We start from the raw sequence: 17,230 nt of genomic DNA, 5'->3' as shown, positions 1-17,230 counted from the left end.
ATTTTTTGAAAAAACAACCTATTTAGCTTTTTATACGTTTTTACAAGAACAAAAAAAAAAAACAAAAACAAAAACAAAAATCTAGCGTAGGAAGTGAAACAATTTGTCGCGAATCCTTCCGTTTTCCAATATCAGCAACAAAAGAAAATATATTAAATAATAATACAATTATAAATGAATTGCAAATGAAGACATGCAAAAAAACGAAAAAAAAAAATAATTATATATATATATATATATATATATATATAAATAGATACACATCATATACATATATACACACATACGTACACGCATACGTACATATATTTATTCGATTTGTAATGCTTTTAAAAAGGGCCGCTTAACTTAAAAACAGCAAAAAAAAAACAACAAAAATTTAATAAACAAAACAAAAAACAACAAAAAAAAAACAACAACAACAACAACAACAAAAATGTTGCTTCAAAACCAACACATATGCCTATAAATTTATTTATATATTTATACATATTGATATATGAAAAATAACACACACACACACACGCACACACACACACACACTCACACACTCACACTGACACACACACACATGGACACTGACACACACACGCACACACATTCATGCAATTTTATTATATGCAAAACTTAGTTTTAAGCGCAATAACAATAATAATAATAAAAAAAATTAAAAAAAAAAAAACTAACAAAAAAAAAAACCAAGAAACATGCAAAATTTTGATACGCAGCGCAATTGCAATATCCGATTTTTAAGCTATAGCTACATAACCTACAATTGCACACACACACACATACACACACACACACACACACACACACACACACACACACACACACACACACATACATATATATACATATATATATATATATATGTGACTTGTCATTTTTTGTTACATATTTATTCTTATTATTACATAATTTGATTACATTTTTTTTGCCGTCGCACATTTTTATCTTTATATAAATAATGTATTTTTTTTTTTTTTTTTATTTAATCATAAAACAAAATTTTCTCAACGGGGCAAAAAAAAAAAAAAAACAAACAGAAACGGAAATTTTGTATGATAAATGATATACTATGAAATATATATATATATACAATAACATACCTATATCATAATATATGCACGATTTAATTATTTGTTGTTTCGCCCAAATTCCCATTTCCAACGAATCCTCGGGTAAGTATTACTCCCCTCCAAGGGAAATGCATTCCGTAAGTCCAAAACATAGACAAACATATATATTTATATGCGTGAAATATATGTGGACATATGTTGCTCAGATCAGGATCAGGATCAGGATCTTTCAGTATCTGCTGATGCAAAAGTTTGTCGAGTTTGTGCCTGTTCTACTGAAAATATTGCTAGACTTAAATATTTTCATATGGAAATCGAGGGCTAGATTTGATTTCTATACCCAAATGTGCTGGCTTAGATAAATCCAATTGATGGGGCCCAGGTTATCTATGCCTTAAGGTCAAATCATATTTTGTGTACAAATTTAGTTCATAGTTGAAATCTGAATTTCGAATCGAATCGGCAATCTTAAGCCTGAGAAAGAATTCCGACAGAAAGGACGCGGCGACTCATCCCGTACAACAATCATGATCAGCCTTATATATATACATATAGCCGGATATATCTGCTGTATCAGCCAACGTTGCCCCCGAATAATCAAATGCAATGTTTGTTCAGATTTTAAATGTATTTTTATATGCATATACACACACATATACATATGCAATGTATATATATATATATATATATATATATATATATATGTGTGTATGTATGTATATATGTTGTATGTATATTTGCATCGTTCCATTACAATTACATTAAACTTACAATTTCTGTTTTTTCATTGCTTATATCATATTGTAATATGCCAAGTTTATGTGTGAGTGAGTGAGTGTGTGTGTGTGTGCGTGCGTGTGTTTGTTTGTGTGTATATATATAAATGTGTATGTGTGTGTGAGTGTAGCCAATTGCCTGCCAGCGCCAGTGTGCACACACACACACACGCGCACACACACACACGACAGGACAAGTCCAATTTTAGCTACTTTTAAAAGCGTCCGATTCTTTAAAATTCGACAAAATTAATATTATATATATATATATTATACGATTACACGTGCACACACACATCGTACGTACATTGATTGATTTCATTGTATTTTGTTTTTCCATTTATTGTATATTAAATGATTTATTAATTTCTACGATTCTACAATTGCAGGCAATGCAAATTCGTACACATTTGCATGCCAATAATATGCATGTATTTCTATGCCCCCACCCAACCCGTTCCACGCACCGTTCCTGCCGCCCTCATCCTCATCAATGTACGTACGCCTGGCCACACTGCGCGCATAATTAAAATACAAATACAACTACATACATACATTGGGGTGTGCCAAGACTTTTTATCATTATGATCAAGGCTCTACATTTATGTAGATTTCATTTTTGCATTGGTTTTTTTCTTTTTTGTTTTTTACAATTTATAGTTATTGATCAAACGGTTTTTAGTTAACTTAATTGCACGTACTATATTCGTATAAATCCTATTTATAAAGGGGTTTTCGCTTTAAACTTAGTTGCATGATGTTTTTTTTTTTTTAAATTCATCATGTAATGCTTTCTTGTTATATGCTCTTTGTTGCGTTGTTCTCGTTTTCTTTCATCTTTTGATTTTGATCGTTTCCTTTTTCTTTCTTTAAATAGAACATAATTTGAAACCTGGCTATGTGTGAAAGTGCTTCCGGTCTGTTTATTTGTGATAAATAAAAACTACAAAAAAAAAACTAAAAAAAAGTATTCAACATTTTCTGTTACAATTTCTGTACAAAAGCAAAAGAGGAACAAAATTTTGGATTATTTGCTTAAACAAAGTGAAAACACGCGGCCTTCTTAACTTAAAGAACAACAGATAAAAAAAACAAAGAGTTTTAAAAAATATATATATATATGTATATGTATATAGGGTATACATTTAATTTATGGATGTAGGGCATGATGTTGTGCACAATTACAACGTAATTACATAGTATATATAAACTTGATTTTATTTCTCTCTCTCTCTCTCTCTCTCTCTCTTCGTTCGTATTGTTTCGTGTTCCTCTTTATCTGTTTTCGCTTCGCTGCTCTAATCGAATAAATTATTCTATGCTAAAAGTGGGCTACAAGGTTTCTCTTCACTTAGCACTTAATATGTATGTTTTTATAAATTTTATTATAAATTGTAGGTATAAACTTTTTGCTAAACGAAGATCAACTATAAGTATAAACATAAAATGTATTCTTTTCATACAGTAAATTTTACAAAAAAAAAAAAAATAATAATAATAAAAATTATTTTATAGTAATAAAAATAATAATAATTTTAATAATAACCTATCAAAATAATTGATTTTATAAGATATAGGTATATAACATACAAAAATTATGTTCTCCGGCGGCGCTTACACACGCACGCACACACACACACGCACACTTATCATACATAAGTCTATGTACGGGCGTGTGTATGCGCGGTTTATGTGTTTTTTCTTTATTTATTTACTTTTATTTTGTCTGGTGTGGTGTGTTGTGGTGTGGTGTGTTGTTGTGTGTTGAGTTGTGGCGTGTTGAGTTGAGTACAGTTAGCAAGCGCCCGCCACTACATTGCTGCTAAGTTAAACTTCAGCGTAGTGCGCAACACTTGAATTATTAAAATTATTAAAATATATAATACATATACATATATATATATACATATAATTATATATTGTGTGCAACCAAAACAAAAGCTACCAATAATTCACATGAATTATGTATATATATATATAATTCTCTCTCATTCGCTGTGTTGTTTGTGTGTGTGTGTGTGGTGTGTGTGTATGCATAATAGTTTTGCATAAACCGTTCAAGAGGTTTGCCGATCCGAGGAAGATGTTACTTGATCATCATCATTCCGACGACAAGGTGGCGCCTTTTGGCTGCACTGATTGGTCGCCGTGTGTGTATGTGTGTGTGTCTGTGTATCTGGTTGAGTTTATTTATGTTGGTACTGATGATGTTGTTATTGTTGTTTTTGCTGTTGGTGGGGTGTGTGTTTGTGTGTGTGTGTTTGATTGAGTTGGTCTTCGCCGCTTTTAACTGCTGCCTCCTCCCGCGCTGTGTGCGTGTGAGTGTGTGTGTGTATATATATTTCCTTGGTTGTGTTAAAAAACAATTGTTTAAAAACGATAATTCTCATCGGCCATGTGAATGGCCCAGAGAAATTTGGTTCTATGCGTTTTATTAAAGATCTTCTCAATCGGCACGCCGTACTTTTTACACCTGCACAGCAAAGAGAGAGAGAGAGAGATTAGCTTTCACATATATAAATAAGATTGATATATTCAGTTTACCAGGCAACCGTGATGCGTGGATCGAGATAATTTAGTTTGGATGTGCCCAGGGCAATGGTCTTATTCTCGTCTCTATCAGTCTCTTGTAGTTCTAATTTTTTCAGTTGATCCTTTAAACGTTCCAGTATTTTACCCTTCTTATCAGCAATAACCCTTTCCTTCACAGAACCACGCTTGGCCGCCTTCTTTAGATCCTGTTTTAGATTCGAATTGAAGACATTTAGAGACGTTCCATGTCGAGACGACCCAAGTCACTTACATGATATTCGGCCTCGCAGTCATCAATGGCATCGCGCTTGGCGCGTATCTTCTCCTTTAGATTCTCCATCGACTTCTGATGGCCCTTGGGCACCGAACGCTGATGGTTACAGAGAATGGCGACTGCACGATTGGCGCGATTATATGTCAGCAGCTTCTCGGCAACCGATGCGTTGCTATCGGTAAGCAGATCCAATTGGTTTTGCAGCGTTTTCGATGCGTTATATGTGCGAAATACTTTAGCCGTGAGTCCTGCGAATGGGATCGGAATATAATAGGAGATGGTACAGCAGGTAATATAGTTAGTGGCATACCATCCATCAACTCTTTGAGATGCTCATTTAGCACTTGGGTATTGAGACGATCGAAGAGATCATCGCCATCCTTTTTGTTTTCCATAAACAGTTCCAGATTTTTGAAGACACGCTTCTCGACCTCGACCTCGTTGTAATAGCGTATGGAATCCTTACCAGGGAAATCAAATACGACAACATTCTCCTTGCCGTTGAGCTCCTTGTGCAGCTGCACATGCTCAACACGCAACGAACAGCAACCGACGGTGTCGGCTTGATCCTCGTCCTTTTCATTGCCCGCTCTCAGTGCGAGCTTATCAATAAAATAGAGAGCGACGGCACGCTGCCGCACACGCATCTCCTTGGACTTCCATTCGTCGCGGTATGTGGCGCGTATTTTGTCAATAAACTTATCTAGCCTGCGGGCTGTCTCGTATTTAATATGATCCTTTTCGCCCTTTAGCTTAGACGATGGATTCAGCATAATGTATTTCACCTGACCCTGTACATTTTCTGTCCAGGAAGCCAGCCAAGTGACGGTATTGTCGTGACGCACCTCCTTCCAGCGCTCACCAGGCGGTGGCTGTGGCACCTTCGATTGCTTACCACAATTAATGGACACATCGGCGGCCGCAATGCGACGCTTGATCATGCCCATTTTTGGATGCTCGCCGCGGCCGCGAAACAGACCCGGGGGCTCCAGCCGGAAGTTACCAATCTTCTCTTTGTGACCATCGATCATACAGAAACCGTACTCCTTGATTAACGCTTCGTTTTCATTCTTCTTGGCGAGCTTCTCCTCTTTGGTGGCTGCTTTGCGTTTTTCAGATTCAGCCAAAAAGAATTGATGCATTTCTTGGAAATTGCATTTGCGAAAATCTTTAATAATTTCCTTCTCCTTGGGTGTCATAGACTTGCGGAAATCCTTAAAGAAATTATTATTGAATACGTCCTTGGTGCAATAGTCGTGATTCAACATCTTTGCATAAAATGTGGCCGCCTCTTCGGTCTCCTCGCTGAGCTCCAGCGGCTTGCCATCATAATAAAAGCGTACGTTGCGGGGCATGCGCTCATAGGGCGGCGCGAATACGGGGCCTTTATGCTCAAGCGTTGTCCACTTGACACCATCTTCGCGCTTCTCCTCCTCCCACCTTAAAAGAGCATAAGCACGTTTCGATTTAGTCTTCTTGTTGTAATTGTCGCTGTTGTTAATTTTATTTTTTATACTGGCAGCAGATGTTGCTCCTCGTTGCTGCTTGAATATAACGTTAAGTTCACGTTTTGCAATGAGCAGCAGCGACAGCGACAGCACAGTTGCCATTTGCCATTTGCTGTGCCAACAACTGTGCTCACATAACGCAATCAAACGTGAAAAAAACAACGAGTCACACACATAACCTCAAAACTTGTGTGTGTATGTATGTGTGTTTTTTTTCGCTTGCACAGCTGTTGCACGCGTGCCGTGGTGAATGGTCAAAAAGTTTATAAACTCAACGCAGCCGTCTTGTCACTGCCAAATGTGACTTTCAAAATATATAGGTCAGTGACATTCAAACTTAACACATACGCACATACACACACGCACGCACACGTCGACTAATCAGATACGAATGGCAACGCACACATGCACCCACACACACACACACTTACATACATTTTGCTTAATACGATGCGTTATCACTTTCTGTTCATAGCAAATCAAACCGAAAATCAACATTCATAATTTTTTTTTTTTTTTTAATTTGGAAGTTTTAAAGTGTTCTGTTATAGTATGTAGAACATTTGATGTAAACTGAGGTGTAATTAAAATTACAATGCAATCTTTGAAATGAAAAAAATGTAATAAAAAGAAAGGCCCTGTCATTAAATTAATATTCAATGTTGATTTTCGGTTTTAGTTTTAAATTTGTCAAAGTTAACAAGTTATTTACCATCTCCACACTTCCTCCTCTTCATCCTTTTTGTCCTTGCGCGAACGCTTGGTTGGGGAAACAGGCTCCGCTTTGATCTCATTCTCCTGCAATATGCAACAAAATAAACATTTATTAGAAAACTCTATTTAATTGCATTGTGGGACACAACATGGCTTGTTTTTTTTTTTGTATTTTACCTTTTTGACCTTTTTCTTTTTGGGTTTGGCACTGCCGTATTCGTCATCGAGCTCCTCCTTTGGTCGTTTCTTTTTGTTTTTCTTGTCCTTTGCTTCTTTTTTGATCTTCTTACGCGCAAGCAACGGAATGTCATCATCGTCATCTTCAGCGCCGTCCATTTCATCGGAGGGTTCTTGTTTACGCTTACGCATTGCCAATGGCATATCCTCGTCATCATCGTTATTATCATTATCATTGTCATTATCGTAGTCGTCATCATCATCGTTTAAGGCGCTATCATCCTCCGTATAGGTTGCCTCCTGTTTGGCCACAAACGATGGCTCATCGGCTCTAAACTGCGACATGGAGTAGTCACAGGAGCTGGCCTGCGACAAGTCAAAGTTATCCTCTTCCTTTTTAACATCCATAATGTGCTCCTCGTAGCCATTCTTATAGCCATTGCATTCAGATTGCTGTTGGAGCTGCTGCAGATGTTGCTGTTGCAATTGCAACTGTTGCTGTTGCTGCAGTTGCTGCTGTTGTTGCTGTTGCTGCAGTTGCTGCTGTTGCTGCAGTTGCTGCTGTTGCTGCAGTTGCTGCTGTTGTTGGAGCTGCTGCTGTTGCTGGAGATGCTGCTGTTGCTGGAGTTGCTGCAGCTGTTGCAACTGCAGTAGGGGATCATCATGGTCATTCGTGTGTGGTTGTGAGACGGGCTCTGGCTTAACGAATACACCATCATAGGAGGGATCTTTCGTGGATGAGCCATGTCGAGAACTTGAACTGGAATGTTTGCTTTTCGATGATGATGAAGACGATGACCCCTTGTGGCGTGAGCTCGACGACGACGAAGACTTGTGCTTGTCCCGACTGGAAGAACTGCTGCTACTGCTGCGATCTTTGTCGCGACGATCTCTGTCCTTAGAGGATGAGCTGCTGCTGCCGCTCTTATGATGATGATGGCTAGACGAAGACTTGTGCTTGCCGTCCTTATCGCGATGACTGGAAGACGACGACGATGAGCTGCGATGTGAGTTACTGCTGTCGCGCTCCTTATCCCGATGCTTGTCCTTGCCACTCGATGAGCTACTACTACTACTTTTATGCTTATCCTTATCGCTGCAAAAAGTGTTTAATTATTTTCATTAGCCCAGGGGCATACAAAGGGTATGTGATATGGTACAATATAATGTGATTCGGAACACCTACCGACTGCTGCTACTGCTGCTTTTATGTTCCCTTGATGAGCTAGAGCTCTTGTGCTCGCTGCGCTCCTTATCACGATGCTTATCCTTGCTGGATGATTTGTGTTTACTGCTGCTGTTGCCTCCGCTGTTGCTGTTGCTATTGCTATTGCTGTTGCTGCTGCTATGATGATGATGGTGATGGTGATGGTGTCCGTTTGTGGTTACACCATTCGATTGCACTTCGCAGCTGCCGCCATTTTGCACGTGTACATTCTGCAACGCAAATCATAAGCGAAAAAAAAAAAAAAGGAATTACAATTAAGATGGAAAAATGTGGGATACAATTTGAAATACAGACTACTGATATAGAATCCATCACAGCTATTTACGGACAATTTCGCAGTTGTCAATTCTTTATTATATAGGCATCTATATATATATATATATATATATATATATATGTATGTAGTACACGTATGGAAATATTTAGAGCTCTACAATTCTTCGACTTATATTTATGTATGTAATTTTTGGGTGCTTGTATGTGTGAATGTAATACTTGCTGTAACTGAAAACGAAATGAAGCATTGACTACCTGTGCGATGTAAAGCATTGTGTGCATGTGCATGTGCATGTGTCTGTCTGTCTGTTTGTTTGTTAGTGTGTGACACATTTAAGTAGCAACTCTGCAAGTCAATTGTCAATGATTTACAAAACTCAGAGCTCTTTATGTAGCTATGTGTTTGTGTGTTAATATGTAAGTGGATGTAGACACACCACACCACACCACCACGTGGTGAAAAATCAACCCTAACAAATTCAAATGTATTGTGTTTCCGTGCATGAGAAAATATTTAAGTCAAGAAGAACACATGGCGGCGACAGTTAACAGGGTACAAGGGGCTGGGAGGGGGGCCCCTTGCAGAACTGTTGATTTTTCCGACGTTTGTGTTCATACTTTCTGCCCACCGTAACTTTTAACGTAAGCGGTGTAACAACAGCAGATCAAGGCTCTTTTCTTTTTTTTTTTTTTTTTTTTTATTTTTTTATTTGTGTGTGCATATGCATGTGTGTGTACAAACGTACGTACACATGTGATTACTTTGGCACCCTGCGCAGTGTGACCAAATTTGTAGAAACGTCAAAAATACGCAAAATACTATAACAATTCACAAAATGTATTCGTTCGAACTTATTTTCAAAACCAAAGCGGCATCTACTTTAAATTAAATATTTTTTTCCATCACAAATGTATTTTTCTACAGTTGAACGGTGTATACATTTATATATTTACATATATATGTGTACCAGTGCAATAAAGTCTGTATTCATGCACAAAATAAGTAATCGTAGTCATGAAACAATTGTAAAAATAAAATATATAACACACTTTAGAAAATTATTGATGCACGCAAAATACCACACTAGTATTTAGAGCAGCGAAAATCGGTCACACTGTGCCAAATACACATTGTCGCTGTGTCGTTGCCGTCTCTCGTCGATTTCCTACCGCCTGCCTTTGCCTGCTATACTACTTGCATGCATTGTCGCCATTTTCGTAAATTACCAAAAGGCCTTTTACTCTTTATTGCAATGCGACTACGCATGATTTAGGCGCAGGTTGGTCGACACTTGCATTGGTTGCAAGTACTTATGCATTTTTTACATGTGAAAATTATCAACACATTCGCACCGCTCGTTAATGCACTTACTGAACAGATGAAAATTACATAAAAATAAATACGTCTCGAAATTACTTACATTTTCAGCAGCCACATCCCCACTCATTTTGCACAATTTCTCAGTTGGCAGTGCGGCGCTCACGGCTTTTTCCCAACTTCACTTTTTTTATATTCTTTTCTACACCTCTATATGTTGTAGTTAATATATATTAGTTTTCAAAAGCCGTTGCACACGACTGCAAGTGCTACTTGTGCCTCTGCATTTAGTGCGCGATGGTACAAAATGATATTTTTTTTTCCCAAGTCCCCAATATTACACTTAGAACAGTCTCTTTCTTTTACAGCGCGCAGCGGCCACGCGAACACGTTCGTACCGAATCTACTTCGAACTGTATGCTGTTTGGAGATGTGCACATTGCACGCCAATGGTTTTCGATAGTTTTCGGACACCAGCATCGATAAGTCGAGTACTAGCTTAAATTTAGTATTTTTTAATAGTAATTTTTGCAAACGTTTTGGGTGCACACTGTTGGCAATTCACAAATTAATACACATAACATACGTATCAAGAGTTTTTTTTTTTTTGTTTGTACCAGGTAAAAAAATAAGTTTCAAATCAAATGGCCAGTCGTGGTGCAACTAGTGTTATCACCGCCACGACTGGCATTATTCATACATCTGTAACGTCAACGGTAACGGCATTGCAAACAATCACCAATGTGCTCAACGTTAGCTCCGTGCACTCAAACAACGTGAACATCTCAAACAACACGCACATCGGACTCGGAGCTGCCGCTGGTGGAGGCGCCAGTGGAAATGATGCTCATGGGCCGGATGGCGAAGCAGCCAAACCGATGTATCCGCGTCTATTTAACAAAATTGTGCTAACGTTGGAGAACAGTCTCATACCCGAGGAGAAAATTGATGTGACGCCGTCTAGTCAGGACGGACTCGATCATGAAACGGAAAAGGATCTGCGCATACTTGGCTGTGAGCTTATACAAACGGCGGGCATACTGCTGCGCTTGCCCCAAGTGGCCATGGCCACTGGCCAAGTGCTTTTTCAGCGCTTCTTTTACTCGAAGAGCTTTGTGCGCCACAATATGGAAACGGTCGCCATGAGCTGTGTGTGCCTCGCCTCCAAAATAGAGGAGGCACCGCGTCGCATACGCGACGTCATCAACGTCTTCCATCATATCAAGCAAGTGCGCGCACAAAAGTAAGCATTCCAATCAATACAATGAGAGCTGGGCAAACCCAAGAAGAAACCTCCAAATATTCATGCTTGTTTGATTTTTTTGCAGGGAAATAGCGCCCATGGTGCTGGATCAGTACTATACGAATATGAAGACTCAGGTTATCAAAGCGGAGCGTCGTGTGCTCAAGGAACTTGGCTTTTGTGTGCATGTGAAGCATCCGCATAAGCTGATTGTCATGTATCTGCAGGTGCTGCAGTATGAGAAGCACGAGAAACTGATGCAAATGTCGTGGAACTTTATGAACGATTCGCTGCGCACGGACGTCTTTATGCGCTATACGCCGGAGGCGATTGCCTGTGCCTGCATTTATTTGAGCGCACGTAAGCTCAATATACCGCTGCCGCATAATCCGCCGTGGTTTGGTATATTTCGTGTGCCAATGGCCAATATCACGGATATTTGTTATCGCGTAATGGAGCTTTATACGCGCGCCAAGCCGGTTGTGGAGAAGCTCGAAGCAGCCGTCGAGGAGCTGAAGAAACGTTATATCGATGCACGCAACAAGACCAAGGAGGCAAATACGCCGCCTGCTGTTATCACGGTGGATCGCAATAATGGCTCTCACAATGCCTGGGGTGGTTTTATACAGCGTGCCATGCCGCTGCCCACAGAGAAGTCGCCGAAGAAGGACTCCCGTTCACATTCACGCTCCCGGACACGCACGCAATCACGTTCGCCACGCTCACGTACGCGCAGTCATTCGCCAAGTCGCGAGCGATCGAAAAAATCGCATCGTGATCGTGATCGGGATCGGGATAGGGACCGTGACCGCGACCGCGACCGTGAACGTGATCGGGAACGCGATCGTGACAGGAGTCGCTCGTCCAGATCTCGCTCGCGTTCAGTGCCCAAGCACAAAAAGAAATCGCGTCACTATTCGCGCTCGCCCACGCGCTCCAGTTCGCCGCACAGCAAGCACCGGAAGAGGTAAGTGTGCCGCCCATTGCTTCAGCTGCAGCAACTTGTGAATATTAACCCATAACGACATTCCGCAGGAAATCGTCGAGAGAGCGCTCCGATTACTATGTGAAAAAGGAACGCTCCAGCAATACGGGCAACAACAACATTAGCGATAGCGACAAGTACCGCAACTCCAGTTCCAATACTGGCAAATCCCACAATCGTTACTCGCATCGTGGCAGTGGTGGAGGTGGTGGCGGCGGAGGAGGAGGAGGCAGCGGCGGTGGTGGTGGTGGTGGACATAACAGCCGAGGTGGGCACAAACATCGCGAGAGCGATCGGGCTAGAGATCGCAAACGTTGATGAAAACTCTATACTAATTGTACCGGAAAATGCTTTTTGATTTTTTCATCATATTTTTTTTCTATTTATTTTGATTGCAACACACATATGCGGTTTAAGTTGTAAATTCCAAACATAATTTTGAACGTCATTGTAAAAATAAAGTGAAATTTATAAACAATATGTAAATGTGCACAATATATAATGCATGTTTTAAGTAGAGTCAGGTTCTGTCTGCAGTCGAACTATATTGAAGTGTCTACGAAAGAAGAGTTAATCTGTGTACTATTAGAAATCCAAAAGGATTTTCAGCTACTAAAAGGTAGAACAAAAGCATTATATGACTCAGTAGTTCGCCCGTAAAAATAGATCACAGCAATGCGCATTAGAAGAACGTGACATGTTTAGCACCTTTGTTTAATTATCGTATGGGAATGTAAGAAACAAAATGTAATTTAAATATCAATTCGAATACATTTTGGTTGCCCCAAGTGCTGTTCGAATTTCAATTTCAACTCGAGTGCAGATTTATTAAAACTTGTTTTTAGCTGGACAGTCAAAACGCATGCAATGAATAGAACAAGTGATCATCGGATGATGAGATGTGTATTGTGCAATACAATCGGCTGGCATTTATGCTTCCATTATGAGCACTTTTGGCTCATATTTAATTAACCCTATACTACATATTGGTACTTAGGCAATAGATTATAGTTGTTGGCGGCCACAGCAGCACCAGTTCGCATATCCTGGGTAGAGCATGCCGTGCGATTAACGGCGCAGCTCCGACTGGAACCCACTATTAGTTCTTCAAATGAGAGACTATATCGACATAGGAGATCAATCACATCTACACTGTCATAGTGTATGAGAGCAGCGAGATTTGCGGATGATCCAGCGACACATCCCGGAACTCGGGTGTAAAGCTTAGTATGAAAAAGCTAAATATGGTCGCTATTATCCATTCGGAAATTGTGCTTATCACATGATAATACCAGCCCCCATCCGAGGGATACCTGCAATGGGAATTAAGTGTTATTCTCCTGCCGAAGCCATGATTATTTCAACAGCTTACCACTTCCGTGGATCTTGTCCGTCAAACAGTATATGCGACATGACACCAGTCACAGCCAGCATTATAAACAGAATAGTGCAACAGACGGACATACCCAGACGTATGTGCGCAGTCTTTTTCGTGCCAGCCATGGGATATATCGAGTATGTGATTAAAGCCTGCATCCAAAAGTATAAGGTGCCGCAGCCGAAGCAACAGAACGCGCCAATAAAGTGGACAATGCGCACATTTGTTTCCTGAAAGTTGCCCACAAAGCTAATGCCCAGGCAGGACAACATGCCGAACCAAAAGGCTATACTATTGTGACGGAGCACAGCGGCGCCCAGATCCGGATGATGTTCATGCAGTTGCAATACATGACGATAGCGCACATAAATTGTGAGTCCCACTGGAAATGAAAATAAGATCAATACAATAACAGACCGTGTGAGGCAGTCAGCACATGACTCATGCTTCCCCAATCGAGATACGAGTCGAGTTTGGAAATGCAGCGATAGCGAACTCACAAAGAACGCTGCCAATGTTAATTAGTTGACCGAAAATGCAGCTCTCCGGTGAGTAAGTGGCTGCATCGCTAATGTACGGCACTGTCGGCACCACATGACCCTCCAGGACAGCCACAATATAACTGCGAATGGGCAAAACGGGTACACAACCATAACAAACGGTACATTTTTCCAAATTGAAACGAGAATAGCCACTTACGTGCCCAGAAATGTCACTTGAAAGATGAAGAAGACAGCAACCGGCAATAGGTAAACATACGACATTATGCCAGCAGCTATGCAGCAAGAGAAATAAATACGGATATTTTATTGCTGCGCAAAACAGATTTTGTGCTTTGGGGTTTTTTTTTTACACCTCAAGCGAATGCAACGGAACTGCAGCGCTGCCAACTTGACTCGTAAAAAGACTGGCCAATGGTAGCTCATCAAAAAGTACGAGAACTGTGCGAATCCAATCGGTAAATTGGTGCTGCCCATCACTAATTGTAAGCAAAGTGGCATTTGAAATTGAAATCTTGATAAATATAACTAACATATATAAAAAAAACATTTGAGAATTTGCTGAAATCGGTATGTACTCGTGTGCGTGTATTAATTTTAGTTCATCTTGTTGATTTAATTGATGTGCACCCTTTGCAGGCAACTGGGCATGAGTTGTTTTGTGGAAATCGACGGCTCCTACTTGGAAGGCGGCGGACAGGCTCTGCGCAATGCTTTAACCCTGAGCGTAATACTAAATCGTCCGGTGCGTGTGGTCAAGATACGTGCCAATCGTCCAAAGCCGGGTCTATCCCATCAGCATCTGCATGGCGTTAATTTGCTGCGCGACATTTCGAATGCTGAGGTCAACGGCAATACGTTGCACTCCACGGAACTGACGTTTACGCCGCGCACGATCGCCGGCACCATGTACAAGGTGGACACACGGACCGCTGCAAGCATAACACTTATATATCAGATGGTCATGCCGGTGCTGCTATTCAGTGGGACCTCGTCACGCATCGATGTCACTGGCGGCACAAACGTATCGTTTGCCCCGCAAGTGGAATATATGCAGCAGGTGCTGCAGCCTAATCTGAAGCGTTTCGGCGTTAGTTTTGATCTCAAGGTGCTGCATCATGGCTTCTATCCACGCGGCAATGGCCGTTGTATGCTTGACCTGGAGCCGCTGCGCTCACTGAATGCCGTCCAATTAAATGACTTCGGCCAGTTCCGATCAGTGAAAGGTGCCGCCTACTATGCCGGCCGTTTGCCAAAGTGCATTGCTTTTGATATGCAGCATTCGGCGGAGCGTGAAATACATCGCCTCTGGCCGGATCACGAGTGCAATATACAGGTGTTCAAGCATCCGCCGGACAGGGCGCGCGATAACGGTGCCGGCATCATACTGACCGCGCTTACCAGCACCGGCTGTGTGGTGGGTGCGGCCACTGTGGGCGAAAAGAACATCGATGGTCATTTGATTGGCTCGAATGCCTCCTGTGAACTGGCCGGCTACATTAAGAACGAGATCTGTGTGGATACCCACATGCAGGATCAGCTAATCATCTATATGGCCCTGGCCAGCGGTTGCTCGCGCATCCGTGCCGGCGCACTGACCAAGCACACACGAACAGCCATTTATGTGGCTGAGCAAATGGCTGGCGTCAAGTTCATCATTGAGTACGGCAATTTTGGTCAAACGCTTATCAGCTGTGAGGGCATTGGACAGCGGAATGCATATATGTAAGGGCGGACGGACACACGCACACGCACTGACACCCACACAAACACACACACACACACATGTATACACATAAACGCACTCCCTCGCACACACAGATAGCGGGAGTGTAAGATAGGAAAGGTCAAGTCTGTTACACACTTAAATTATTTATGTTAAAAAATATATATTAATATATATATTTGTCAAATAAATATATATAAATGCGCCTAGATGCGGCGGAATATAGCCAAGAAGTGATCACCCTTATTGCGCACCACCTTGGCGCCCTCCTCACTGCTCTGGTATAGCTTGGGCGTAATAGGATCGGCATTCTGCAAAGATATGGACAAACATTTTCAGTTAAGATCTATATACATAGATAGATAGTATAGATAGAAAATCGCAAATGAGCTGATTTGATTTCATGCGGGCATCTTATTGAAATGATCATGTTTTCTAATTTGATTCGTTTCATGTTTCCAATCAGATTCAATGTTTTTAATGTATATAAATATGAACTAATTTTCTCTCTTTTACCGCCCGTAGAATAATTCATATATATTTATATACTGATATACTTCCTTGAACCACAATTTTCAGTCAATGGAGTGGTAGATCTGTGTGAAATAGATCTTCGTAAATGAGTTTGAAGCGGGATATACTTACAGCTTCCTCGTCAGTGAGTCTTTCGTACAACGGATGCTGTGTCATGTGTGAGACGATCCACTTGTGGAGATCCTCGACATCCGTCATCGTATATACCAGGCCCTGCGGCAGAAGATGGATATTATTGAACAGTTGTGAATGTCCGTTTCCAGTTGAATTCTTACCCCGCTCCGGAGAACGTATGCGTATTCGGAGAGCAGTGCCTGGTTGATGATGCGCCACTTATGTTTGGCGCGCTTGAAATGCGGATCGGGATACAAGAAGAACATTTTCTCGAGTTGGCTCTTTTGGAAATAGTTTGGCAAATATTTCATCGCATTGGTGCGTATGCAGGCAATGTTCTGGTATGCGCTAGTTTCCGCATTTTTCATTCTGAGCGCCGCAATGCGATCGATTACATAGTCGGACACTTTAACTCGTATCTCCATGCCAATGGCCAACTTATCGGGAAACATTTCGCCCAGGGTGACTAGAAAGCCGCCGTAACCGCAGCCTATGTCAGCAAATTCGACTTGCTGTTCGCTGCCAATGTTGGGATACAGTGAGCGCCAGTCCACATCCTCTGGGCGGGCGGGACTGTATTGTAGTTAAACTTAGTGAAGCTAGTTTAATGGCAGGCTCAAAAACTTACTAATCAAAACTGTGATCCGCTATGGGATTTGAGTGTGCCCGTTGGCGATAGAAGCGCTTCTGTGGCAGCCCAGTTACCGACGATGTTGCGGGCAGCGTCTCGCCCTCCTGGCTGTTGGTCACCATTTAGATAATTAATTCTAAGCCAAATTAAATTTGTATCAACAATTGGTAAAGCATGTAAAAGTGCATGCGGCACATTGAGTTATCGATGATCGATGTATCGATGATCGATGCT

At 41.0% G+C, this 17,230-nt stretch overlaps 5 protein-coding genes across 7 annotated transcripts; 2 read left to right on the top strand and 3 right to left on the bottom strand.

Moving 5' to 3' along the window:
- Window positions 1–2,561: 2,561 nt before the first annotated feature.
- Top1 (topoisomerase 1) lies at window positions 2,562–10,308 on the bottom strand. Of its 3 annotated transcripts, none has more exons than XM_032440706.2 (8): window positions 9,989–10,308; window positions 8,250–8,500; window positions 7,064–8,159; window positions 6,885–6,970; window positions 4,975–6,104; window positions 4,662–4,912; window positions 4,403–4,596; window positions 2,562–4,331 (listed from the first exon to the last, which is right to left on the bottom strand). In XM_032440706.2, exons 1-8 carry the CDS (start codon window positions 10,013–10,015, stop codon window positions 4,229–4,231), a joined length of 3,138 nt encoding a protein of 1,045 aa, XP_032296597.1. In that variant the 5' UTR covers window positions 10,016–10,308; the 3' UTR covers window positions 2,562–4,228. The 3 variants fall into 3 exon arrangements, with proteins under 3 accessions (XP_032296597.1, XP_070067269.1, XP_070067273.1); XM_070211168.1 differs by lacking the exon at window positions 9,989–10,308 and adding an exon at window positions 8,823–8,876; XM_070211172.1 differs by lacking the exon at window positions 9,989–10,308 and adding an exon at window positions 8,586–8,618.
- Window positions 10,309–10,435: 127 nt separating this feature from the next.
- On the top strand, window positions 10,436–12,593 carry LOC6633722 (cyclin-L1). The gene is made up of 3 exons (XM_002057051.4): window positions 10,436–11,128; window positions 11,214–12,095; window positions 12,164–12,593. The coding sequence occupies exons 1-3, from the start codon at window positions 10,530–10,532 to the stop codon at window positions 12,429–12,431; spliced, it is 1,749 nt and encodes a 582-aa protein (XP_002057087.1). The 5' UTR covers window positions 10,436–10,529; the 3' UTR covers window positions 12,432–12,593.
- Window positions 12,594–12,919: 326 nt separating this feature from the next.
- Window positions 12,920–14,375, bottom strand: LOC6633721 (DNA damage-regulated autophagy modulator protein 1). The gene is made up of 4 exons (XM_002057050.4): window positions 14,191–14,375; window positions 13,992–14,113; window positions 13,486–13,873; window positions 12,920–13,426 (listed from the first exon to the last, which is right to left on the bottom strand). Exons 1-4 carry the CDS (start codon window positions 14,253–14,255, stop codon window positions 13,261–13,263), a joined length of 741 nt encoding a protein of 246 aa, XP_002057086.1. The 5' UTR covers window positions 14,256–14,375; the 3' UTR covers window positions 12,920–13,260.
- A 265-nt stretch (window positions 14,376–14,640) lies between these two features.
- Window positions 14,641–15,950, top strand: Rtca (RNA 3'-terminal phosphate cyclase). Its single transcript, XM_002057049.4, has one exon. It carries the CDS (start codon window positions 14,641–14,643, stop codon window positions 15,718–15,720), a length of 1,080 nt encoding a protein of 359 aa, XP_002057085.1. The 3' UTR covers window positions 15,721–15,950.
- LOC6633719 (tRNA (guanine-N(7)-)-methyltransferase) lies at window positions 15,891–17,203 on the bottom strand. Its single transcript, XM_002057048.4, has 4 exons — window positions 16,994–17,203; window positions 16,527–16,938; window positions 16,363–16,464; window positions 15,891–16,028 (listed from the first exon to the last, which is right to left on the bottom strand). The coding sequence occupies exons 1-4, from the start codon at window positions 17,116–17,118 to the stop codon at window positions 15,924–15,926; spliced, it is 744 nt and encodes a 247-aa protein (XP_002057084.1). The 5' UTR covers window positions 17,119–17,203; the 3' UTR covers window positions 15,891–15,923.
- Between the last annotated feature and the right edge of the window lie 27 nt (window positions 17,204–17,230).

This window comes from Drosophila virilis, chromosome X (assembly GCF_030788295.1).
Source record: "Drosophila virilis strain 15010-1051.87 chromosome X, Dvir_AGI_RSII-ME, whole genome shotgun sequence".
Taxonomy (NCBI): domain Eukaryota; kingdom Metazoa; phylum Arthropoda; class Insecta; order Diptera; family Drosophilidae; genus Drosophila; species Drosophila virilis.
The sequence above is the reverse complement of the archived record's forward strand: the minus strand, read 5'-3'. Positions and strand labels throughout refer to the sequence as shown.

Coding starts and splice junctions, on each gene's coding strand:
- LOC6633719 (XM_002057048.4), bottom strand. CDS start 17,118: ATGGTGACCAACAGCCAGGAGGGCGAGACGCTGCCCGCAACATCGTCG. Junction 16,465..16,526: donor CATACGTTCTCCGGAGCGGG/GTAAGAATTCAA, acceptor CTTCTGCCGCAG/GGCCTGGTATATACGATGAC. Junction 16,029..16,362: donor GACTCACTGACGAGGAAGCT/GTAAGTATATCC, acceptor ATATCTTTGCAG/AATGCCGATCCTATTACGCC.
- Rtca (XM_002057049.4), top strand. CDS start 14,641: ATGAGTTGTTTTGTGGAAATCGACGGCTCCTACTTGGAAGGCGGCGGA.
- LOC6633722 (XM_002057051.4), top strand. CDS start 10,530: ATGGCCAGTCGTGGTGCAACTAGTGTTATCACCGCCACGACTGGCATT. Junction 11,129..11,213: donor AAGCAAGTGCGCGCACAAAA/GTAAGCATTCCA, acceptor ATTTTTTTGCAG/GGAAATAGCGCCCATGGTGC. Junction 12,096..12,163: donor CACAGCAAGCACCGGAAGAG/GTAAGTGTGCCG, acceptor GACATTCCGCAG/GAAATCGTCGAGAGAGCGCT.
- Top1 (XM_070211168.1), bottom strand. CDS start 8,861: ATGCACATGCACATGCACACAATGCTTTACATCGCACAG. Junction 8,501..8,822: donor CAATGCTTTACATCGCACAG/GTAGTCAATGCT, acceptor TTTGCGTTGCAG/AATGTACACGTGCAAAATGG. Junction 8,160..8,249: donor AGCAGCAGTAGCAGCAGTCG/GTAGGTGTTCCG, acceptor CACTTTTTGCAG/CGATAAGGATAAGCATAAAA.
- LOC6633721 (XM_002057050.4), bottom strand. CDS start 14,255: ATGTCGTATGTTTACCTATTGCCGGTTGCTGTCTTCTTCATCTTTCAA. Junction 14,114..14,190: donor CAAGTGACATTTCTGGGCAC/GTAAGTGGCTAT, acceptor GCCCATTCGCAG/TTATATTGTGGCTGTCCTGG. Junction 13,427..13,485: donor GGACAAGATCCACGGAAGTG/GTAAGCTGTTGA, acceptor TTCCCATTGCAG/GTATCCCTCGGATGGGGGCT.